This window comes from Arabidopsis lyrata, assembly GCF_000004255.2.
Source record: "Arabidopsis lyrata subsp. lyrata unplaced genomic scaffold ARALYscaffold_6, whole genome shotgun sequence".
NCBI classification, from domain to species: domain Eukaryota; kingdom Viridiplantae; phylum Streptophyta; class Magnoliopsida; order Brassicales; family Brassicaceae; genus Arabidopsis; species Arabidopsis lyrata.
The window spans coordinates 3,537,028-3,559,983 of NW_003302550.1; the positions used below are offsets into that span (position 1 = coordinate 3,537,028).

General features: G+C 37.9%; 5 protein-coding genes across 6 annotated transcripts; 2 read left to right on the plus strand and 3 right to left on the minus strand.

The window, feature by feature from the left end:
* Window positions 1–1,155: 1,155 nt before the first annotated feature.
* On the minus strand, window positions 1,156–4,559 carry LOC9307415 (transcription factor SRM1). Its single transcript, XM_021021966.1, has 2 exons — window positions 3,405–4,559; window positions 1,156–2,003 (listed from the first exon to the last, which is right to left on the minus strand). The coding sequence occupies exons 1-2, from the start codon at window positions 3,779–3,781 to the stop codon at window positions 1,472–1,474; spliced, it is 909 nt and encodes a 302-aa protein (XP_020877625.1). The 5' UTR covers window positions 3,782–4,559; the 3' UTR covers window positions 1,156–1,471.
* Window positions 4,560–5,882: 1,323 nt separating this feature from the next.
* LOC9309437 (NADH dehydrogenase [ubiquinone] flavoprotein 1, mitochondrial) lies at window positions 5,883–8,523 on the minus strand. Its single transcript, XM_021021969.1, has 3 exons — window positions 8,299–8,523; window positions 6,420–7,895; window positions 5,883–6,175 (listed from the first exon to the last, which is right to left on the minus strand). Exons 1-2 carry the CDS (start codon window positions 8,299–8,301, stop codon window positions 6,438–6,440), a joined length of 1,461 nt encoding a protein of 486 aa, XP_020877628.1. The 5' UTR covers window positions 8,302–8,523; the 3' UTR covers window positions 5,883–6,175; window positions 6,420–6,437.
* A 108-nt stretch (window positions 8,524–8,631) lies between these two features.
* LOC9309438 (SURP and G-patch domain-containing protein 1-like protein) lies at window positions 8,632–9,922 on the plus strand. Of its 2 annotated transcripts, XM_002871299.2 has the most exons (4): window positions 8,632–8,780; window positions 8,949–9,024; window positions 9,221–9,451; window positions 9,676–9,922. In XM_002871299.2, the coding sequence occupies exons 2-4, from the start codon at window positions 8,962–8,964 to the stop codon at window positions 9,805–9,807; spliced, it is 426 nt and encodes a 141-aa protein (XP_002871345.1). In that variant the 5' UTR covers window positions 8,632–8,780; window positions 8,949–8,961; the 3' UTR covers window positions 9,808–9,922. The 2 variants fall into 2 exon arrangements, with proteins under 2 accessions (XP_002871345.1, XP_020877630.1); XM_021021971.1 differs by lacking the exon at window positions 8,949–9,024.
* A 211-nt stretch (window positions 9,923–10,133) lies between these two features.
* LOC9307416 lies at window positions 10,134–12,212 on the plus strand. Its single transcript, XM_021021970.1, has 6 exons — window positions 10,134–10,832; window positions 10,917–11,012; window positions 11,115–11,292; window positions 11,368–11,465; window positions 11,609–11,670; window positions 11,754–12,212. The coding sequence occupies exons 1-6, from the start codon at window positions 10,380–10,382 to the stop codon at window positions 11,905–11,907; spliced, it is 1,041 nt and encodes a 346-aa protein (XP_020877629.1). The 5' UTR covers window positions 10,134–10,379; the 3' UTR covers window positions 11,908–12,212.
* LOC9307417 (transcriptional repressor ILP1) lies at window positions 12,180–16,953 on the minus strand. Its single transcript, XM_021021967.1, has 6 exons — window positions 15,720–16,953; window positions 15,310–15,477; window positions 14,007–14,686; window positions 13,558–13,840; window positions 13,158–13,447; window positions 12,180–12,705 (listed from the first exon to the last, which is right to left on the minus strand). Exons 1-6 carry the CDS (start codon window positions 16,854–16,856, stop codon window positions 12,513–12,515), a joined length of 2,751 nt encoding a protein of 916 aa, XP_020877626.1. The 5' UTR covers window positions 16,857–16,953; the 3' UTR covers window positions 12,180–12,512.
* Window positions 16,954–22,956: the final 6,003 nt, after the last annotated feature.

The window sequence follows — 22,956 nt, forward strand, 5'->3', positions numbered from 1 at the left end:
TTTGGGTCTTCCTTGTTGAGCACACACTTGGGTAACATGGAGAGGACGCATGGTAAGACTGCTTCATCACTCACTGCCCTGTCCTCTCGCAGCAGCTCACTGCCACTGGTGGTATACTCCCGAAACAGTCGGCAGAGTTGTTCAATGGAGTCACCACATATTACTTTGACTTCCAATGCTTCTGCTACTTGCCTGGCCTTTAGAGTCAACTTGACTTGAAACGCGAGGACAGTGGCAAACTGTAGTTTACGGGCCTTGAAGATATCCCCAGGGGTTACAGGTCCAACGCCAAGAGCACTGACAGGAATAGCCACCTCCGGGGATGTCAAGCACTCGACCAACCCTTTCAAGGACATGAAAGTAGAGGCTATAACATAAACTCCCTCCCCATGCTTGTTCAAACTTGCTATCACAGATGTCATTGCATCTTGCTGCTTTTCCAACTCCCATTGCAGATGTATTTGCTTAAACCACAAATAAAAATCCTTTAAGAGAGGGTTTTTTTCCTTATGTCGAAAACTATATATCTAAAACGGGACAGTATTACCCCAAATAATAATATATAGGATAGGATGCTCGCTCACATCTGATCGATCGTACAAATTCTACATTCGTAAAGATACAGATACGGATCGGAGAAACCAGATTGAACCAAAATAATTACCTTATTTGTTAGCTCTCCGTTCCAAGCTGCTCCTTCTCGCATCTCAAACCCAACTGCTAAACGTCGGAACCACGACAGAGCTCGATCCATTGATTTAGCTAAAGCGAAGCAAAAAGATCAAAGATAAAAAAAAAAGATGGAATGAGAGAAGAATAAGAACTTTTTCGAACAATATATAAGCGGATCAAACATCGTCGGGGAAAACCTAATTAATGAAATCTCTTTTCTTTTTTAAGGCCAATGGGCCCAACAAATTTCTTGTAGGCCCATTTTAAACGTTCTCCAACAAATTTCTTTTAGGCCCATTTTAAACGTTCTCCAACAGAGGATGTGCTTAAATATCCGAGTAATTACGACACAAAAAAAAAAAAAATCCGAGTATTTATGTATATGATTCTGTTTTTATTTAACTACGAATCTTCCGTCACAGTATCTTATACAACATCCAAAAGGAGGTACAACTTCAAAAATAAAGGAATTGCACGTTGCAATTGATAATTCAAACAGATTGTTGATTGAGAACAAAAGATTTACAATGTTGCTTTGTCTATCTTGTTGTAAGCCTCATAACAGAGGCTTTATTGTGTTCACATACAAAGAAGAGTGTTTCTTTTTTTTTTTGCTTCTGGAGTCTGCAAACTAATCATGTCATCTTAATATCTTATTCGGACCTCATACAAAATCCCCACAAACTAAGTAATAAAAAAAACTCGCTCAAGGAACAAGCTTTGAATATTCACTAAATCCTTTACACATCTTTCTTACACCTAAAACCAAGTGCACTATCACTGCAAAGGTGCTTTCGAGTTACCTATGAGCTGTTGGTGTGCGCGGCATGGTGTACGGCATTTGACCCATGTTCATTGCTGCACCAGGAACCACCGAGCCAGGGACTGGAGCAGCATGGACTCCATAAGCCATGTGAGGTGGAGCTGGGAGGTTCACTGGTGTTCCAACTGTTGAGACCAATGGTCCACCTACTGGTTGACCTATGGTGGGTGTTCCATACATAGGAGCTCCAGGTGGTGCTTGAGAGACGGCTTGCTTGGCTGATTTGTTTCCTCCTCCAGCAACAGCAGGAGAACTGGTGTTGTTGTTGTTGTTATTGCTGTTGTTCTGACCAGTGATTGGTCCTTGTGGCGTTGAGACATCTGCGTTGCCAACACTAGTGATGTCGTGAATGCTTGATCGCCTTCTATCTTTGTTCATTGAGTTTAGACGAATGAAATACTTTTGAGCGTGGCTCGCGACTTGGGTCGGTGTTCTTGTTACTACAAAGTTGCGAGAAATGCTACGCCAATCACCTTTCCCGTACTTATCCAAACCAAGAAGAAATAACCTGTAACATAGAAAAGACAAAGACAACAGCTCATTAGAATCATTGCATAACCAAAAGGGCAGAAACTCCTCGGCCATAGTATCAAACATGAAAACACACAAACCACTGCCAAACGGAAACAGTCTAAAAACAATTGCAGGAAGCACATTAAGGTCATGTCTTGCATCTACCTCAACAGCCAATCTGCAGATAGAATGCCACAAGTATACAGAATCCTACTTCTCAATTGCTTCTCCACTGGATTTTAATTTCCTAACTAAGAAGGAAAGACATTTCTAGACACCGGTACAAAGTGTTTGAAAATGAACCTCGTGATTTCTTGTCCTACTTTTCCTATTCAATAAGCTATGCCTTTTCTAATTTACCAGGAGGATCTATCACCGCCAAAACTCAATTTCTCAAAAAAGCACATGTAAACTACCAAATTATCAAGATGACACGGGAGTAGATCAAGATAATGGCAAAAACACAAGTTTATAAAAATGGTGTAAGAATCTGTTAAAAAGGCTTCAATCAGACAAATAAGCATTTTTTTTAACTCTCCCAGCAAAAGATTCAATCAACAAAGATAGACTTTACTGTTACATCAGTTTCCCATATCTTTAGCAAGTGAGAAAACAGTCCGGAAATTGATTATATGCCACTAATATAGCCATTATATACTTAACTCTAGTTTTTACCCCTTATCTACCCTAATAAGGTCCCAAAACCACTTGCATCTTCAAGAGAGAAAAATGAAGACTAAACTTCAAAGTAAGATTTTCTTGTCTCTTTCTAAAAGGAAGGTGGGGTTTCTCCAATAACAGAGGTTGGATGGACTGTTTCACCATGAAAAACAGCATCTAGCTTCAACAAGTGGTGAAAAAGACGGTCAAAATGGTCCCGGGGGTTAGATAGTATCTCCCCATCATCTCTAACATGGTGGATATAATGATATAGCAACTAGGACAGGAAGGTAAAGCGAATTTATGAGAACAGCTTTCTCTGTCCCATGCCAAGTTATAGTTTCAATAAATTCTGAGACTTTATAACAATCACGAAACTAAAACCACTTCAAGAAATCTCTACTTTTCCTTCAAGCATCCTCTAGAGTTACCTCGGGTCAGTCCCCCCTAAAAAAACCTCAATCCTTCCTTTTTTCATTTAAAGTATCAGATAGAGGAGACCAAGAACCTAAAGGTCTTGCTTCTAAGTACAGTATGACTTTGAAAACTCTTGATTTCTTAAAGGTTCACAGAATTAGACACCCAAGAGTACCTAAAATTGTCACTTAGAGAAATAATATTAAGGTTCTCGAACACAATGAAGACATGGAGCACAGAACAAAAATAATTTTGAAAGAATATTAAAAGAATGAGAAGAAGCAGAAAGTGATTAGCAGCATAAATAAACAAGGATCACCTGTGCTCATCTTCTGTCCACGCAATACCCTTTCGTCGTTCTTGATCGGACTTTGATTTACCTCCTTGGTTAGACTCTCCCGCATGATTGTTACCTCCTTTCTTACTACTTCCTCCTTCATCACCAGCATGACCATTTGATCCTTGAGGAGACCCATAGGCAGGAAGAGGCACACATCCTGATTCAATCCTACTAACATCTTCAACTAAAAGCTCATAATGTTCTTTAATCTGTTCAACACTTTTCCCTGGAACATCAGCAGTAATCTTCTCCCAGCGTTCCTCTGATTCATCAGTATTATTAGCTAGAGCTCTCTCAAAGGCAATATCATCCTCCCTACTCCACACAGAACCATCACTAACTTCCTCCACCGTCATGTTTCCAATCAAACCCGCACAAATTCTACAGAATCTACCCGAATCCCTCTAAAAAATCTGGGATATCAACCAGATTTCAGCAAATTTCGTGTCTTTTAGATCTCCACAAACTAGAAACTGATTTGCAGACAAACTTAGTAGAATCCCAAAGCTGAGAAACACACGAAGAACTCAGATCTTCCAAGTATCACTGAACCTAGCTAAAAACTAGCCTTGATATTCCAATCAAAGCCCAACCATACAACTAAACTACGGATATAAAGAGACAAGCTTGGGGAATCGAATATGGATTCGCACCTCCCACAAAATCAAATTCCCTCGCAAAAAAAAAAACCCTACTCTCTCTACTGATGAACTAAGACGCAAAGATGAATAAAACTTATCGTTATGAGATAGAAGCACGAAGAAATATATATATATCTGATAGCCAAAAGCAAAACGGAGATTGAAACGAGGGAAAAAGAGGATTGGCAGAAGAAGAAAAAATGTGAACTTTATAAGAAAATCAAATTGGGGGTTTTCTAGGGATTGCAGCAACTTGAAGGAGAGAGAGAGAGAGAAAGGGAAATTGGAAAAACCCAGAAGACTGAGAGAGAGAGGTCAAAACGCCATTGTTAAAGGAAGGGGAAGTTCAAACCATAAGCGCCCACACATTGATTGATAGATAGCAACAGTTTTCACAGCACAAGTCCGCTGTTATTTTGGTATTGTTGACTCTCTAACTTTTTGTTTTAGTTCCAATTAATCTTTCTTTGTTGACCAAATTATGCCATGTATTTTTTACTCATCGTTGGTGATTTTATTTTTGGAATAGCATGTGACTAGATATTTTATTTGGTGACATTTGGGGTCTAAGGCAATCATTGATGAATAATAATTATTTTGTACGGTGATTATATGTTTTATCATAAGGCAATTTAATAGTATATCAAACTATTTGTAGAAATTGTTCAAACTTAAGCTCTGATTCGGAACCTCTTTATGTTCTGACGTTTTTCCAACAACAAAAATGCTAATGACTCTCCGAGTCATGCAAATGCAATACTGGGTTAGTCCTTGTATAGGAAAACTTTTGAAAAATTATACTATTCATTTTTAGGAAGATTGTATATTTTAAAATCTTTTGAACCTTTACAAAAACCATACTATTAGTTAAAATAATTGTTGACACAAATTATAAAACTATTAAATATGAAATCAACAAACCTCTAATTTTCTTTAAATAACCGGACGATCGCAAATAAAAATTCGATAATAATTTATAGATACGTGGAAAATCTAAAATGCTATCTAAAACGTATATAACGGTAAATCATAATTAAAAGATTAAAGACTAGAATTAGAAATACGTCATTTTGTATAAGTTCAAAATGTTGTCGCAATATATTTAAAAGATTCCGATCAATAGTACATTTGATAATTTGGTGATCGTGTAGATTACAGAATCAAAATTATACAAAATTAATAATTCAAAGTAGACAAATTGGGAATTATTTCAACAAATCCATAATCACTTCAACGAGTATTTCTGTAAAATGTAATAAAATGTGTTCAAAGTTGATAATCATATTATTTCATTATGTAATTTCTTTCTACAGCTTGTTGATTGATAATCACAGTAGTTTTATCGATTAGTAAAGAAATTGGAAAGGGAAAAAAAAAGGTGGAGAGGTGGACAAAGAAGTTAGGGAAGATGTTGACGTCTTATCCATAAATATCCTCCAAAAATATCCAATCAGACCGGTCCCCATCACCCTCACAGCTCTTCCCCCTTCATTTATCTCTTTTCCTATAAGTTATTCCATTGAAGACAAACCCAAAACATCTAGGTGACTCGTTATATAATTTTTGATTCTAGGAAAATTTTAGGAAGGTTGTACAAATTTATAGGTTTAAGATGATTTCTACTAAGTTTAATTTTACGAAATCAAGTTGGGACTAATCACAATTTGGTTATACATTACCCAAAAAAATCATTTTGGACTATTCTATCAAGTAGACAGAAACCAAAATATACAAATTTACCAATTTATATCCTGTAGATATTTTTTCAGAAAATGCCAAAAAGAAGCATTGATTACAATTTATTTGCAATGTAAACTACTTATAAACCCAAAAAGGAGCATTCTTTATTTCAAACATGAAAAGGGTTTGTTTGGTTGTTCCCAAAATGTGCTCTCATAGTCAATAACATAACAAGCAAACAATAAAAGAAAGTAGAGTAATGCAAAAGAGCAAATACCGCTCTTTTCTGATACAACTTGAAGAGAGTTTTAACATTAACCATTCAAACAAATACATTACCTTCTTCCCCTTCTGAAGTAGCTTTGCATCCCAAAACCACTAATAGTGTGCATTCAGATTTTATTTTCATGGAGAATAATAGCAAATGTCCTGCAAAAACGTCAATTTTGTAAGACAAGGACAGAGCAGAAGCTAGTTACGGAAACTAACTGTTCATTACTGCTCAAGTTCTTGAATACCCAAAGAAACTATATACAGAGCTTAAAACGGGAAAGTCTACCATTTCACAAATTCAATCAACTAAGGTTGCGTAAAATCTAGATATCTGCTTTTAAGGTTGCAACAGAAGATTAAAAGAGAGCAAGATGAATCAGCAAAGACTGGAGATGCAAACCTCTGATTAACAAGGTACTTAAGCAGCAGCCTGTAGCAACTCCCTTTCAGCTCGTTCCCTGATCCTTCTCTCGAGCTCTGGCCTAAAGTGTCTTATCAGACCTTGCACGGGCCATGCAGCTGCATCACCCAATGCACAGATTGTGTGTCCTTCGATCTGTTTGGTTACCTCCTGCAGCATATCAATCTCTTCCAGCTTTGCATTGCCAACTTTCATTCTCTCCATGATCATCCAAAGCCAACCTGTTCCCTCTCTGCAAGGAGTGCACTGCCCACAGCTTTCATGCTTGTAGAAGTAAGAGAGCCTTGCAATTGCATCCACAACATCAGTTGATTTATCCATCACAATGACTGCTGCAGTTCCTAACCCTGATTGGACAGCCTTGAGCGCATCAAAATCCATCAGCACATCCTCGCAAATGTTCTTAGGAATCAGAGGAACAGATGAACCACCAGGGATGATAGCAAGTAGATTGTCCCATCCACCTCTAACACCTCCACAGTGCCTCTCAATCAGTTCCTTGAGAGGTATACTCATCTCCTCTTCCACCGTGCATGGCTTGTTTACATGGCCCGATATACAAAACAGCTTTGTCCCAGCGTTATTTTTCCTACCGAAACTAGAAAACCACTCAGGTCCACGCCTTAAAATGGTAGGCGAAACAGCCACTGTTTCCACATTGGTAACAGTAGTGGGACAACCATATAAACCAGCATTAGCAGGGAACGGAGGCTTCAACCTAGGTTTTCCTTGCTTCCCTTCAAGGCTTTCAAGAAGGGCAGTCTCTTCACCACAAATGTAAGCACCGGCACCAAAGTGGATATAAACATCAAAATCATAACCAGAACCACATGCATTCTTCCCCAAGAGACCAGCTGCATATGCTTCTCTTCTAGCCTTCTCTAGATTCAAACGCTCATTCACATATTCACCCCTGATGTAAATATACGCTGCACTTGCTCTCATTCCGACACCAGCAATTAAACACCCTTCCAACAATTTGTGAGGGTCATGACGCATGATCTCCCTATCTTTACAAGTTCCAGGCTCACTCTCATCAGCATTGACAACCAAATAGGAGGGACGGCCATCAGAAACTTTAGGCATAAAGGACCACTTAAGACCAGAAGGGAAACCAGCACCACCACGTCCACGAAGACCCGATTTCTTCATTTCATTGACAATCCAATCAGTACCCTTGAGTACCAAATCTTTGGTCCTATGCCAATCACCTCTCTTCATCGCGCCTTTGAGAAATGGGTCATGCAGACCATAGAGATTAGTAAAAATCCGATCTTCATCCGTGAGACCACCGAAATGAGTCTTTTCCGGGGGCGGAGGAGGTGGAGGTGGCTGTGGAGTGGTAGAAGTGGATGCAGCTTGAGTGCTGAATGATCTCAAAGCTGGAGCCACTCTGTTAATTTCCTTCCAAATGGACACTGCCCTTTGCAAGCCAAGAATCCCCCTCACGGGTGCCTATCATCAAACCCATATAACAGAGACGTTCAATGGCAAATTAATTCCAACTAACAAACAATGGAACACATGATCTACTTTAAAAGCAAAAAAAATTGAAGCACGAAATCAGTAAAATTGCAGAGAAATCGCTGTTTCAACATGAGAAAACCAAACTAAAGGAAGTGAATAAACCCAATCGCTCTAAATGGATAATCTTGAGCAGATCAAAATTCCAATCAATCATAACCAGCTAGATCTAAGAAGATGCCGCATTTTGAAATCATTCAGCTGAATTCGAGATAGATACAATCAAAGTCTTAAATTCGGAAAACCCTAACAAATGCGATCGAGAAAAAAATCGTAAAACCTAGAAATGAAAACGAAGATCATCAAAGTGAGTGCGCGAAAACAGATTGCTTACCATGGAGACGAAATTTCCGAGAAGTAGTCGTACAGAGAGAGACTGGTCTTTGGTTCCTGAAGCGTGAAGGCCACAAGAATGGGAGCTTGAACAGACGGAGTTATAATCACTGCCCACCTGAGACCGACGAACTCGAGATAAACTGGTTGGATTAGATTAGTCCGCGTCTTCTTGACGTTAACTTTTCTATGTTTTATGGGCCTCCCTTGTTGGGTCAGGCCCAAATATTCCTGTCCAAAATTTCCATGATGGTCGAATTTCAAAATTTAATGAACTATAGGGGATAATTAGCATTTAGAAACATATGAGGCGTCTTTTTATAATTTTCTTAATTTCCCAAATCGGGCCGGCGATTATCAGAGGCGGTGGTTCGATAGGGAGAGGAGGAAACTGAAGCGATCTCGGCCCAATTTTGATCAGCTCGTCTCAACGATTATAGGGTTTCTTGGTGTTCGACGACTGCTTGAGTTTCACGTTTTTTGGTGAGTACCGTCTTATCTATTATCTCCAATATTTTGATGATTCAGGCTCATGGTTTATGAAAATTGCCCTGTTTTACACCAGACAAGGATCAACATAAGCGAATTCTTGTGTTTGGCTTTAATTTAACCCTGAATTTCGATGATATAAATATTTCTGATTGTATTTAGGTTTTGATTTGTTATGGGAGATTCCTCGGTTTCGACAAGTTCATGGGCTGCCATTGACTCTGCTAATAGGTTTCCGGTATAAGTCATTTCTTGATTCATCTCTTCTTTTTGTGCTGCATTTAACCTATTTACATTTTGTAACTGTTTAGTGGTAGGAAATTTTTGGGTCTGTTTCTAGTTGTGTTGAATAGACTACAAGAAGTATGCAAAACTGAATGTGCATTCCTTTTGTTTTTTTTTTTATTTGACAATTGAGTTTATAATATGTTCAGGTGTCGAACGTTATGGGTGAGTCCTCTGGATCAAGCAGTTCATTGGCTGCTATAAATTCGTCCAATATTGGGTTTCAGCTCCTAAAGAAGCATGGCTGGAAGGAAGGCACTGGTCTTGGAATCACTGAACAGGGTATATTGGTGCCTGTACAGGCAGAGCCAAAACATAACAAACGAGGACTGGGAGCTAAACAACCAGCTAAGAGAAAACCGGCACAGCCTCAGGCTAAGGTCTTTTTTTTTTTCTTAAATCCTTACAGGCGATTGCCTTTAAATCTGAAAATACCTAATGATGAAAAAGTGTCCATGCATTGATAAAGAGTCTGCATCAACCACACTTCATATCTCAATAGTGCTGGACTTGGTTTTGGTTTATCACGTTGCCATGAGCTTTTATGTTTCATTTGTTTTAAGTTAGGCATATAAACTTATCTTTTCTTTACTATAAATTTCAGGATGAAGAAGTCTCAAAGCAGAGCAAGAAACTTTCAAAGAAAATGCGGAAGATGATGGAGCACGAAAAACATTTACAGGAAAAAGAATTTGAACGAGCCTTCTGTAGGGAGTTCTGGCCCGATAATGTATAACTAGGTTTTATTCTTTAGTACCTGGATGTTCCAAAAGCTTCTGTATTTACTGCAAATTTAGAAATACTCTCTTCTATTATTGCCTTACCAATGAAGAAAAATAGTTATAGAGTCATGCCAAATTCATACCTTTAGACATTTATAAAATGGAAAAAGAAAATGAAGTTGATGCAGACACTTCAAGCAAGTTTTTGTTTGCAAGTTTCTAAAGTGTATGTTCATGTGCCTTGCATTGGCTTACTCATGCATTTAGCATGCCCAGATCACTTCAAATTGTGAACCAAAAAATTAATAATAATCCGATTTAACATGAGAGTAAACAAAAATTCTAGCTTGTGTGGTAATTAAAAGACTTCAATAACGAATTCCATTTGTTATATGTCTGCTAAATTCACTTTTTCTTCTTGTTGAAATAAATGGGCCGAGTAAGCAAGGCCCATTAATACCCTCTTAAATAAATTGAAATTGTTATATCTTCTTCCTTCACCTTCCGTCGTAGTTCCCCGACTAGCTAAGTACTGTAGAGCTCCGCCGCATCCGAAGCCGTCTTTTCAAATCGTCGAGCTTCAACAATGACGTCTCTTCTCCTACCTTCATCTCAATTTCTCCAGACTCGTAGCCAAAACAATGGCCAAACATTGCTTCTCCCTCGAACACCACTTTTCGTCTCACTTCCTTCTCTCCGTCAGCTGAGACCGAAACACCCCTCTATTTCCGCCGCAGCTCCGAAAAAACAATCGGATACTGTCACGACGCCGACGCCGACGGCGAAGAAGAATTCGAGCGTGGAGGAGGAAACAGAAGAGGAAGTAGAGGAGGATATGTTGTGGATTCAAGAGAAGGCGTTAGACCTAGTCGAGTTCACTGGATCGGTGACTCAGGCGATTCCAGGTCCTCGAGTTGGAAGTAGCAAATTGCCGTGGATGCTCGCCGTTCCGTTAGCTTACGCCGGCGTCACTTTCGTCACTGCTTTCGTCAAAACCGTTCAGAAGTTCTCTTCTCCTAAAGCTCAACGCAAGAAACTGGTCTCTGATTCCACTCTCTCTTTTGTGATCCTTACTTGAACAACAAAAAACTGATTCAATTTTGTCTGTTTCGAATCTCTTCAGGTGAATCAGAATGCTATGCTTTGCAGATCTATAGATGAGCTATTACGGAAAGATGGAACAGTGCATAGCTCTGAGCTTAAGGCACTTGAACAAAAGGTGCGAATATATAACATGTCACTGATCTTCTGGTTTGATCTCTTAACCATTCCAGTTCAGGATTTGATATGAGAATGCTGAATTTTGTTTTCTACAATCCAGACAGAGTTTAACATGGAGGAGATATTGAGGAAATACATTCGGTATGCGTTGAATGAGAAACCGTTTAATCCTGACCTTGTTGCTGATCTCATTCATCTAAGAAAAGCTTCTGGTTTGAATGATTCTCAGATTCCTGAGATTTTAAATGAGATCTCTCGTCGTATTGTCAAAGAAAAAGGTAACTAAAACTTTGTTAAAGGCTCTCCATTGTTGCAATCTTCTTTATTGCTCTTGACATATTTGGTTTTGGCAGGTCCGGTAGTGATGAAAATGCAAGGGTTTACAGAAAAAGGATTCAAGAGAAAACTCGCTGTGCAGGCGCTTTTTGGAAAGATTTACTATCTCTCTGAGGTAATCAATGTGGAAACATTACTTATACTTGAGAGAATCTGCTTACTCTTTCAACATCTTCATTGATCTAATCATGAAGTCAGATATGCATACACTGTTTTGTATATGCGATAGATTTTCTAACTCCATTCTCTTTTCAACAGCTTCCTGACTTCTGCTCAAAAGACAACTCCTTAATCGTCAAGGAAATATTTGGAGTTACAGAGTAAGTTAACTCTCAAATTGCACCTTTATTCTTATGCTTTTACAATATTCCTTTTACTTGACATTCTCTACAAAACATTTCAGCGAAGACGCAGAGAAGCTGCGGATACACGCCCTTGCTGAAGCTGGAGATATAGAGGCACTTGAGAAAATGGTGGAATTTGAGAAAACAGCCGAGTCTTCTTCGGATAAAGAAGAAGATTCAAATGAAGAAGATGATTCTAACACCACTTCCTAAGATGTTTGTTCAACGACCAACTTCAACATTAGGATTTTTTTCCAAAGGGGGTTTTCTTCTTCTGTTCTTTGACTTATATCCCAAGTTGTGTTGTTTACAGCAGAAGAGTCTGATTCCAACAGAAATTGCCCTTTTGCAAAAAAGCATGACACAGCTTGTAATAGAAATTTACTGCATCTAAAATGCAGCACAACAATACAAGTTGTGGCTTATATTCATAGAAATTATTTTGTCTTTGCTAAATCTAAACTCATACAGATATAAAAGGAAAAAAAAAAAAAAGACTACAGATACTTTAGCTTCTATATTTATGATAAACAAGCACAGAGGTTACACTTACATTAAGCCAAAGTTAGTGTAATTAAGCCAAAGTAATAAAACTCTTCTGTGTCTGAAAATGGATTCCGGAAGCTTTTGGTGCTAGCCTAATACATCTTGAAATGTAAAATCCTAGGGAAAATTTCAGTTTCCTGGACTCCAAAAGTTGTAATCTTCGATGTTGAAGTCGATGAGGCTTAGCTGGTACAGTCCGAAAGGTGTAACTGATAACCTGAGGCTAAAGATTTCTGAGTTGACTTTCCAGTTTCCCATCAATAAAATTTTCACTAAACGGCCTCCTTGAGGTTGAATGTTCTGACAATTTCCCTGGCATGGTCATGTTCATGGAGCTCTACTAGTATTCTCTTTAACCTGCGGGCGAGACCAGTGGTTTCTGCATCGTCCAGTCCTGAGGCAAGCCTTTTCTCGAGAATTCTTCTGAGTGTCAGAGTACAATCCACAAGAGGTTGCAGTGGACGACTGCAAAGTCAAATAAAATATTTTAGTATGTATCAAGGCGAATGTCAACATAATGTGGTGATGTCCAAAAATGAGATGCAGATATCATGTGAACCAAATGAAGATAAACAATGAAATGATTGGTCTAAGACGAATGAGATTCCAAAAAAGTATAAAGACCATAGCCCGACCAATACTCCTAATTTCGAAAGAATTGCCCAGATTTTGTAAGATAAAGTATGTAATGTAAACATCTTAGTCCCGATTCGACAGCTTCACTTTACTTACTCTTGCATTGGCACTCGTAAAAAACAAGATAACTTTTCATGCAAACGGACTGTAATTGTATTGGTAAACAATATGCAACATCACAAGATGTAACTATAATGTTTCACTACAATGAACCATGAGAAACCTTCATGTGTGAGAAAGTAAAATTTCAGATTTGAATTTGATTATTAAATCAGTGTTACCTGTGGGTTCTTGTGACGCTTGGTCCTGTCCATACTCCAGACAAAGAAGCAACGATTCTTTCAGTTCTTGTCACAGCATCATGTATATTTGATGCAATGCTTCTGACATGGGGTAGAACTTTTCCAAACAAAAGGTCACTAAGAGCCAAGTTCTCCAACACTGAAAGCGCCAGAATGTCTTTCCACATACATATATTTCTCATCAGACGGACTGATGTCCCAAATCTATATGCTGCAACTTGTGGAGCATTAGGTACAGCCTTCAATACCAGCGGATCCCATGTCGGAACCTGGAGAATAAAGAAAGAATCAGAGGATATCATTAGTCCAGAATCTCATAACAGACTCAATGAGATCAATTACGAAATTAGCAAGAGATGTAACAAATTAAAATTCATACGCTAATAGCTGCAATGGCTTCAACAAGGCGAGCACGAATAGCAGCAAATAGTTCTGCTAAGGCCTCACTCGAAGCAGAAACATAATTTGTCACCAAGCTTGTAGCAGCAACAGCATTTCTTGTCTCCCGGGTGCTAAGTATATCCCAGCAACGAACTATCTGATGGTGCAAAATGGGTATCGCAACCTTTTCTACTAGCTCAGGGACAAGGTTGGCATCAGTATCATCTGGTGCAAAATCATCCCCATCTTCTGGCTTCCCGTAATCAAATAGCAATCCATGCCTGGAGACACAAATCACAAGTTAGATCACTTCCAAAAATGCAAAAAAAAACAATGTTTTTAGCTAACCCTCTTAAGAGACTAATGCCTACTAGATAGTATATGTAAACTGTGTCTGAGAATGAATGTTTGGATAATTAGGAAAGTCGGAAACTGCGAGTAGCTCACCATTTCATGTCAAAGAAATCCACATCTTGATGAAGAGGATCCCATTTCAAAAGCTCCAGTCTTACATAAGGTGAAAAGATGGAGGGAACGGTCAAAGACATGTAAGCATCCCGATAAGTTGATGAATAGTCTCGCTTCCACCTCTCAAATCTCGCCTTCACCCTTGAAAGCTGGGAGTACTCCTCAGATGCATCACTAAAGACCTTATCAGCACACTGAAGTAAGCTATCTCTTGTCTCCTTATAAGCTGAAGTCTCAGTGTCACTCTCATCGGTGCTTGATTCTCCTTCTATTTTCAGAGAAGATCCTTCAATCTCCATGGCTGATGCACGCTTGTTTTCAAATCGAGCTCGCCTTTTCTGCCGGGCTGCAGCCCTCTGTTCCACTTCCCTGCGCTTCTGCAGATTTTCGTCTCTGCCAAATTCATCAAGCTTAACTGGTTGATTCATCTGCTGTCTTATAGAAGCAGAGGCAGCCAACGCAGCACTTGTGGCAGCAGCAATCACTGAAGTACTGCTTCCTTGTTTGTTTAGAACTGTCATTGCTGCTTTCACAGCGGCCCCCAACTCTATCATTTCATCATTGTTATCTGCAATTCTCCTTTCCAGAATAGATAAAGCATGTTTTTCGTTAAGTTCCTTCATCTGATCTTCAATTTCTTCAATTAAGGAACCCTTGTTCTGCAAAAAAAAATTCACAACAGTAATTAGGAGTTCTGTTCTAACAACAACGTAGGCTTCCAACTGTCTTTACACATAGGGCAATCCAAAAGCAGTGTAGATAAAAATATGGTAGGGTTCACAACTGGTCGTTCGTTTTCATAGTTGGACAAAACTTAAAAGAATGACCAGCTAGAAGTTCCATTCTATGAAGGTATACGTTATGCATAAAGAATCCATACAGCTCTATATGGGAAATATATTTTGTTCTTTGTCAAGTAAAAATAAAACCAGTTTTAGTTTCAATATTACAAAAATTGTTTGCTTTCATAAAGATGAAATCCAACTCCAAGTGTCAAAGAAAACATATGCCACGGGAACCTAGATTTGCCTAAAAATATGGGTTGAGCTCATTTTTTCTTTGTTTTCTTTGAGATTAAGATTAAAGAAACAAATGCAACATAATACTAAATCTTAATCTATTTCATTTTCCCTTGGATTCATGATCCAATGCAGGCAACTGAGATTTACTAAGAAAGTATTAGCTATTGGTAATTTGGTATTATCAAAAATAGAATAATAGTCGGCCAGCAACATAAGCAAACATGTATATGAATACAGAAACAACATTATATTAAGCATACCTGCATGAAGTCGCAGATAACAGAAATGAAGTCTCTGAGTTTTTGCATGAACACATACTTATCTCCAGCTGCAGATAGCGAACTTTCAAGAGCTGTGATACTCATCAACGAAGCAGTCAAATTCTCATCTGTCTTGGTAAGGGAGGATAACGTTTTTGCATGAGATTCCTGGCAAATAGTTCAAAATTAATTCAGTTCGTAAGAAACCAAATTAAATCTAAGAACTATAACTCATAAAACTAAATCAGTCCCATAACTAGTCAAATAGCAAAGAGATACTAGGAAAACCTCTGTTGTGAATTAAGTTCAAAATCCACCTAAACTAATAATCAACTAGAATAACATTAACAGCATACAAATACGGAGATACTAAACAAACCCTACAAGAAGGCAAGTTTATAGAGCAATACCTTAAGCTTCTTAACATTGTCTTGCAATGCCTTCTTGGCAAGTGCGGCTTGTTGTGACATTGGTAATGTATCAACACTAGTAGCTGGACCAATGGTAGGAGCCACAGAAATATTCGGCATTGGTGTCCCGGCATGATAAGTATACATCTGCGGTTGCTGGTGTGGTAGTGACTGCTGGTTAGAATGCAAAGGCACGCCAATCCCATTACTAGTTACACTCCTATGAGACCCTTCATCCATTCTTTTACCAATACCCTTTTTAAATTGCTCCTCTTCCCACAACTTCTCTTCTTCATCCTCATCCTCATAAAAACTACTTGTCGTGGTTTCTTTAGCAGTAGGATTTTCATCACCGAAATCAAACACACCTTTCTTATCACCTTTGTGTGGTCTGGCACCGACGAAAATCCCCTGAAAATCTGCATCCTCATCGCTGACTCCTTCAACAGCAGAATGATTTGCGGTACCACCATCCAGTGATATGTAATCAGGCGCCGGTGCTGAACGTGACTGCCTCATCCTCTCTTTCTTGGCTCTAATAATCGCTGCCTGATCGGCAAAAGCATCTTCAGGCTGCTCTTTTTCCCCTTCCTCATCGAAGTCCAAATCCGAAACCTGTTTGACCACATCCTTGAGACTCTGCTGCTCATGCTGATGCGGAGGTTTGATTAAACCCTTAAGCACTACTTTTGGCTCGGAATTTGAACTAGGGCGAGAATACGGAAGCGTCCGTGTGTTCTTCTGGAGCTCGAGCAGCGCCTCTTTCGAATAAGAACCGGCCTGAGGAAGCACGTTAGAAAGCGGAGCCACGGTGGATAGAGAAGAAGCGGGACGATGTTCCTTGGTTGAAGAGTGTCTGTGAGAAGATCCCGAAACGCCGAGACGGAAAGAGGATTTGACACGGTCTCTGCCGTTCTTAGGCTTTATCGTCACACGGGGAGCTCCATCTTCTTCCTCCTCCTCGTCGTCGGCGAAACTTAGAAGTTTCTTCTTCGGGGCCGAGGCTGAGAGTGTTTTAGGTTTCGACAAGGAAAGAGTCGAAGTCGGTTTTGCCGCAGGGGTAGCAACTTTACCGTCGATTTCATCGCCGCCGTCGTCCCCTCGCCGCCGGAAATTCCTAGGACGGTTACTTCCCATTCTCTCTCTCTCTCTCGAATTAGGGATTTTACAGTTAGGGATCGAAACCTTTGAATTAGAGAATTGGAATTGAGCTAATCCTTTGCTTTTCTGATCCTCCTGTACTTGTATTTCATAGAAAAAAAAAAGAAAAAGGAAAATTTTTAATAAGGAAGAATAATAATATGACCAAAATAATAATATTTAAATATTGACAAATTTTATTTTTCTATATGAGCATAACAAAAAAAAAATCAAATTAAAATTCTAAAAAACCATTTTACTAATCGGTAAATTACTTGCATAATCGCATTAAAAAGGTAATTATGCATAATGCAGGTTAATGAAGAAAAAAGGACAATTCAAATTTAAGTAGACATGCAATCAAATAAGTAGGCTAATTATAACAAACTAGATCCTCACCCGCACGTACGTGCGGAGTTTCATATTTTAAGATATGTGTTATATAAAATATATAATCAATTTTTTTTTGTTTTTCACAAGCATTTAAGAAATTGTTTTTTGTTTCTGTTTTGGGAATTAGATGATAGAATATATACCAGAATATGAGAAATTAAATGGGAAAAATGTCATTTAAATCGTCACTTTGCCATTTGTGGAGGTTTAAAGCATGAACTTTGAGCCTGGTGCTTTTAATCCTAAATTTCTAGTTGACTTTCAATTTAATCTCTAACTTTCGTTGACGATGCCGATTGAGGCACGTCTTTAACTAGACAAACGGAGGATTAAGACGCTGTTATCTGTCCGTTTAATATATCCGTTAATAAGCTAAACGATGTCGTTTAATCAAATGAAAACCCCCAAATTCGATTAAGCTCGAACCCTAGAATACCAAATCGAAATTAGAAATACAAAATCGAAGATTCTCTCTCGTTTTCTTCTCTAATCAAGACTTCAAGATAGCTGTGTTGAGTTTTCGATGTAAAGATCCTTACACCTAACCCACACACACACTTTGAAGGCACTCCACGGGCAGCGAGTATTATCGATGTCTTGGAGCTAGAACTCATCGGAATCGAGACAACAGATCTTGAGGAATAAAAATGAGATCGAGATTTGAGAAGAAATCGAGATTAGAGAAGAAAACGAGAGAGAATCTTCGATTTTGTATTTCTAATTTCGATTTGGTATTCTAGGGTTCGAGCTTAATCGAATTTGGGAGTTTTCATTTGATTAAACGACGTCGTTTCGCTTATTAACGGATATATTAGACGGACAGATAACAACGTCTTAATCCTCCGTTTGTCTAGTTAAAGACGTGCCTCAATCGGCTTCGTCAACGAAAGTTAGAGATTAAATTGAAAGTCAACTAGAAATTGAGGATTAAAAGCACCAGGTTCAAAGTTCATGCTTTAAACCTCCACAAATGGCAAAGTGACGATTTAAATGATATTTTTCCCGAAATTAAATGGATATTTATATTCGGTGTGTTTAAATAAAATTTGGTACACAATTTTTTTTTTGTTTGATTAGTTATAATGTTTGAATAGAAATAAAAGTAAAAAATTAGTAATTTGTTTTTGGTGAATGATTTGGATAGGTTTGCATGGTTTGGTAAATAATCTATACATAATTTGGAAAGTTGCAGATTTGGTGTTTTTTAGTTATAATATTGTTTATGATTTTTGATTTCAAATATTTTTTAACAGCAAATTCCAAATCGTGATAGGTTAATTTGAGTGTGTTAAGTGTTAACTATAAAACCAATCTCTTTACATAAATCGTCATTTGTCCGATATAATATATTTTGAAATTCGCTTGTCTATAGATATTAACTGCAGATTTTGTCCTGAGTGACTATGGCTAGGCTAATATTCATGTCAGAGTTTAATTCTTATGAAGAAGAGAGGTTTAATGTAATCTTTTAAGCTATTCAGAATCCTGAAGCAATGTAAAAGGTTAGTTAGATGATATATGTTAGCTACTGTTATATTATTTTTGTGTAGTTGATAAGAACATGTTAGCTACTGTTATACTATTTTAATTTGATACAAACTTTTAGAATACAATTTTGTCATTGTATGTTAAATGATTTTACTAAATTAGAGTTTCTAAATGTTAAATGTATACAGGCTAAGCATACTCATTCTTATGGAGTGGCTTCATTTGATGTCGTCTTTGGAGAAGATAGGACAGCGCTATATAATGTCAAAAGATTAGTGAGATGATAAAGATTGACTATTTATTTTTAATTGTTATGAATAGAAAGATGCTCTTATACATTTAGAATTAGTAGTATTGTTATAGTCATTTTATTTTTGGCATAGTATGTTAAAATGAGTTAATTATAATACACCAATTTCTGCTATTGTTTGATAATACTTAATCACCTTAAACTTTTGAAAAACAAAGTTTAGGTATTTTGATTTGATTATTTGAGATTCTTTAAAAAATGAAAATTGAAAATAACATATCTGCGATTCTAAACAACATTATGTGTTCTCTGCTCCACTCTTCAGTAACACCATTACTTGCCAAATGCAAGTTTTTAAAGCAGCTTGTACCTGTAAGCACACATAATTTTTTTTGATTGTTTTCATAGTATTGAAGAGATATAACAATCAATTATGAGAGAATAATAGCTGGAATACGACTTATAATAGTCGTGTTCATGAGGGACATTTTGAAGCCATGCTTGGTCGCTCTGTACTTCCCCATAGATTTGGAGAGTGTAAAATTTTACACAATTCTCCACTCGAGATTTGATGAACCTTTGAAAATTGTTGTTTATTTATAGTAACATAAATCAAAGTACCCTATATAGAAGACAATAAAACTCGTGTTAATAATCATATTTATTAATGATAATTTGAAGACTATAAAGAGTTTAAGATCTAGTGAAAATTGATTGTATACTTACATCTATATGCACCGGTGATGCCAATATTTGCAGCCATTGTGTCAAAGGAGTAGCAATTGCAAAGTGATCGTATGAAAGGTTAGTGTGTATCTTAAATGGCATTAGACATTAGGTATTTATATGAAAAGAGGGTTTTAAGAATCATATCAACATCCGGATATTTGCGAATATGGATTTTAAAGGTATATGCTCGATTTGTTAGTATATCATTATCTAGTAATTGTGTTTAAAGAGATTTATCTCTATTTAGTTAGCGAAATTCTTTGGATTTTTTTGTTATAGAAATCTGTTTAAATGATAACTAACAAATTTGGTTATAGCATTAATTTCAGAAGCATAAAACATTCGAGAAGATCAGGCTGAATCAAAATCAGCGAAGCCCAATTGTTCTTACATTTGCGAGGAAACGGAAAGTAAACACAATGGACCAGGATCCACGAAGCCCAATAAGAATAGAAATGCAAAGGCCATCGGATCCTCTTACTCTATGCTTACCATTACCAAGGTCCGCATTTTTTTTTTAATTGTATTGGTGAAGGTCCGACCCAAATACCCAAGATCCGCGTCTTTTTACGGGAAAAAACCCTAAAAAACCGCCATCTATTTTTTTTTGGCCGTTTAATACGCGTGTTATTAAAGTTAGAATAAAAATGCCTCATTTAATTTCGGTTGTCTTTTAAATTCATTGTTTTTAAAAAATTGGTAAATTCGTACCTCCGACTTAACAGCCGTTAATGGACGTAACAGAATCATTTAACGGTGTTAAATTTTAACTTTCGTGTTAAAATATATATATACAATCGGTTTACTCTATGTTACGAATATGTTTTCTTGGTCTAGCGGTAAGCTATGTCTTGTTTAACCTTCAGCTGATGACTTCGAATCCTCCTGTAGCCCATTTTATTTTTTATTTTTTGGGCTTTTTTAATTTCATTTATCTTCTTCATCTCCCAGCGATCGATTTTTTTTGCCTCTTCACATTTTTCACAAAATATAAACTCTCTTCACAAAATCTCACACTCCTCATAAATTCTCCCAAATTCACCAAAAAACCCTAAGTTTTCCTCTGTTTCAATGGCGATTTCATCTCCAGCCCCTACTTCTTCCTCCTCAAAACTCCTCAATTCCTTCAATTCCTCTGATGCATCAGTCTCCACCATTAAACCAAAATCCCTAACTCTCTCTTCATCCTTCCTTCCATCAATCACATCTCTCTCCATTGATGAGAATTGAAAAAATAAAATCAATTTCAGTGACCAGAGTGAAAAACCCATGAAGAAGATGAACTAAAACTAAAAAAAAAGAGGACTAAGACAGGGATGTGCTTTATCACCATACCTATTTGTGATCTGTATGAATGTCTTATCTCAACGTATTAACAAGGCTGCGGTAGAGGGTAAGTTTGGTTACCACCCAAGGTGCCATAACGTACTACTCACACATTTATGTTTTGCAGATGATTTAATGGTTTTTGCTGAAGGGACAAAGAGATCTATAGAAGGAATCATGTCTGTTTTTGATGACTTTGCAAAATGTTCTGGACTGAAAATTAGTATCGAGAAGTCTACCTTGTACATGGCAGGAATAGCTCCGGAAACACAAGCAGAAATCCAACAGAGCTTTCCATTTGCAACAAGTCAATTGCCGGTACGCTACTTAGGCCTACCTCTAATGACCAAGGCAATGTCAGCCCAAGACTACCTCCCCTTGACAGAAAAAGTACGAGCCAGAATAAGTTCTTGGACGAGTCGATTTCTCTCCTACGCGGGAAGGCTGCAGTTAATACGATCGGTTTTAATGAGCATCACAAACTTTTGGTCAGCAACTTTTTGCTTACCAGGAGCGTGTATGAAGGAGATCCAACAGTTGTGTGCTGCTTTCCTTTGGAGTGGACCAGATTTAATTACTCACAAAGCTAAAACATCTTGGGAAACTGTTTGTTTACCTCGCAGTGAAGGCGGCTTGGGTCTGCGACCACTCAAGGAAACAAATAAAGTATGTGGGCTGAAGCTAATCTGGAGACTACTTGCTGCTCCAACGTCAATGTGGAGTAAGTGGGTTCATACATACCTAATTCGGAAAAAATCTTTTTGGACAGTGAATGCAAACTCATCACAAGGATCTTGGATGTGGAGGAAAATTCTAAAGCTCCGGGACTTGGCCAAGAATTTCCATCGGGTTGAAATTAAAAGTGGTAGAGGGACATCGTTTTGGTATGATACATGGTCTTCTATGGGAAAGTTATTTGACAACTTTGGTGATCGGGGTTGTATTGATCTTGGAATCTCAAAGGCAGCCACGGTAGAGGAAGTCCTTAGTACTCACAAAGGAAGACGGCGCCGTGTGGAAAATCTCAATAAGGTTGAAGCTGAAATCGAAGAAATAAGATTGAAGAGGAAACCAGAGGAGGATGATGTGAATTTATGGAGATGGAAAACAGGTTTTAAAGGGAAATTCTCTTCAAATGAGACTTGGAAACTCTTGAGAGTAGAGCAACCTATCTGCAGTTGGGCTAAGGGTGTTTGGTTCTCCGAAGCTACACCAAAATATGCCTTCATCACGTGGCTTGCAATGCATGACAGATTAACTACGGGGGTTCGTATGGGGAAGTGGAATGCACAAGTAGACGTCTCGTGTAAACTCTGCGATGAACCGGTAGAAACAAGAAACCATCTTTTCTTCCGGTGCAGCTATTCAAGATAGATTTGGGAGACATTAGCAAAGGGATTACTTCAAAACAGATACACATTGGAGTGGGATCAACTCATGTTGCTCATTTCAAGTAACACGCTCAAACAGAAGGCACGTTTGCTTCTGCGATATGCCTTTCAAATCGCAGTCCACACCTTATGGAGAGAGAGGAACAATCGACGGCATGGAGAAGACCCTATCACAGCATCGATCCTTGGGAAAACCATCGACAAGAACATTCGCAACCGGATCACTCTTCTTCGAAAAACCGGAAACGCAAAGTATGAAGACCTTTTCACATTTTGGCTTTCCACTAAGTTTTAAATTGTAAACTCAATGTCAAAAAACCTCAAAAAGAATGCACTTGATGTAACACTGGTTTTTTTGGTGAATAAATTTTACATTCATTCAAAAATAAAAAAAATAAAAAAAAAAAAACTAAAAAAAAAGAAAAAAAACGGAAAAAAAAATTTAGGGGCTGTGGGTGGGTTCAAACCCGACCACTAAGGGATAATCAAATTGTGTGTTACCGCCAGACCACAACAACAT

What these genes read in the sequence shown, in the direction of transcription:
- LOC9309438 (XM_002871299.2), top strand. Translation starts at nt 8,962, where the DNA reads ATGGGAGATTCCTCGGTTTCGACAAGTTCATGGGCTGCCATTGACTCT. An exon ending in ACTCTGCTAATAGGTTTCCG is followed by an intron (nt 9,025 to 9,220) that starts GTATAAGTCATT and finishes TAATATGTTCAG; the next exon opens with GTGTCGAACGTTATGGGTGA. An exon ending in CGGCACAGCCTCAGGCTAAG is followed by an intron (nt 9,452 to 9,675) that starts GTCTTTTTTTTT and finishes TATAAATTTCAG; the next exon opens with GATGAAGAAGTCTCAAAGCA.
- LOC9307416 (XM_021021970.1), top strand. Translation starts at nt 10,380, where the DNA reads ATGACGTCTCTTCTCCTACCTTCATCTCAATTTCTCCAGACTCGTAGC. An exon ending in TCGTATTGTCAAAGAAAAAG is followed by an intron (nt 11,293 to 11,367) that starts GTAACTAAAACT and finishes TGGTTTTGGCAG; the next exon opens with GTCCGGTAGTGATGAAAATG. An exon ending in GAAATATTTGGAGTTACAGA is followed by an intron (nt 11,671 to 11,753) that starts GTAAGTTAACTC and finishes AAAACATTTCAG; the next exon opens with CGAAGACGCAGAGAAGCTGC.
- LOC9307415 (XM_021021966.1), bottom strand. Translation starts at nt 3,781, where the DNA reads ATGACGGTGGAGGAAGTTAGTGATGGTTCTGTGTGGAGTAGGGAGGAT. An exon ending in TGGACAGAAGATGAGCACAG is followed by an intron (nt 2,004 to 3,404) that starts GTGATCCTTGTT and finishes TCTATGTTACAG; the next exon opens with GTTATTTCTTCTTGGTTTGG.
- LOC9307417 (XM_021021967.1), bottom strand. Translation starts at nt 16,856, where the DNA reads ATGGGAAGTAACCGTCCTAGGAATTTCCGGCGGCGAGGGGACGACGGC. An exon ending in TTATCTGCGACTTCATGCAG is followed by an intron (nt 14,687 to 15,309) that starts GTATGCTTAATA and finishes TTTTTTTTGCAG; the next exon opens with AACAAGGGTTCCTTAATTGA. An exon ending in AGCGTCACAAGAACCCACAG is followed by an intron (nt 12,706 to 13,157) that starts GTAACACTGATT and finishes TTGACTTTGCAG; the next exon opens with TCGTCCACTGCAACCTCTTG.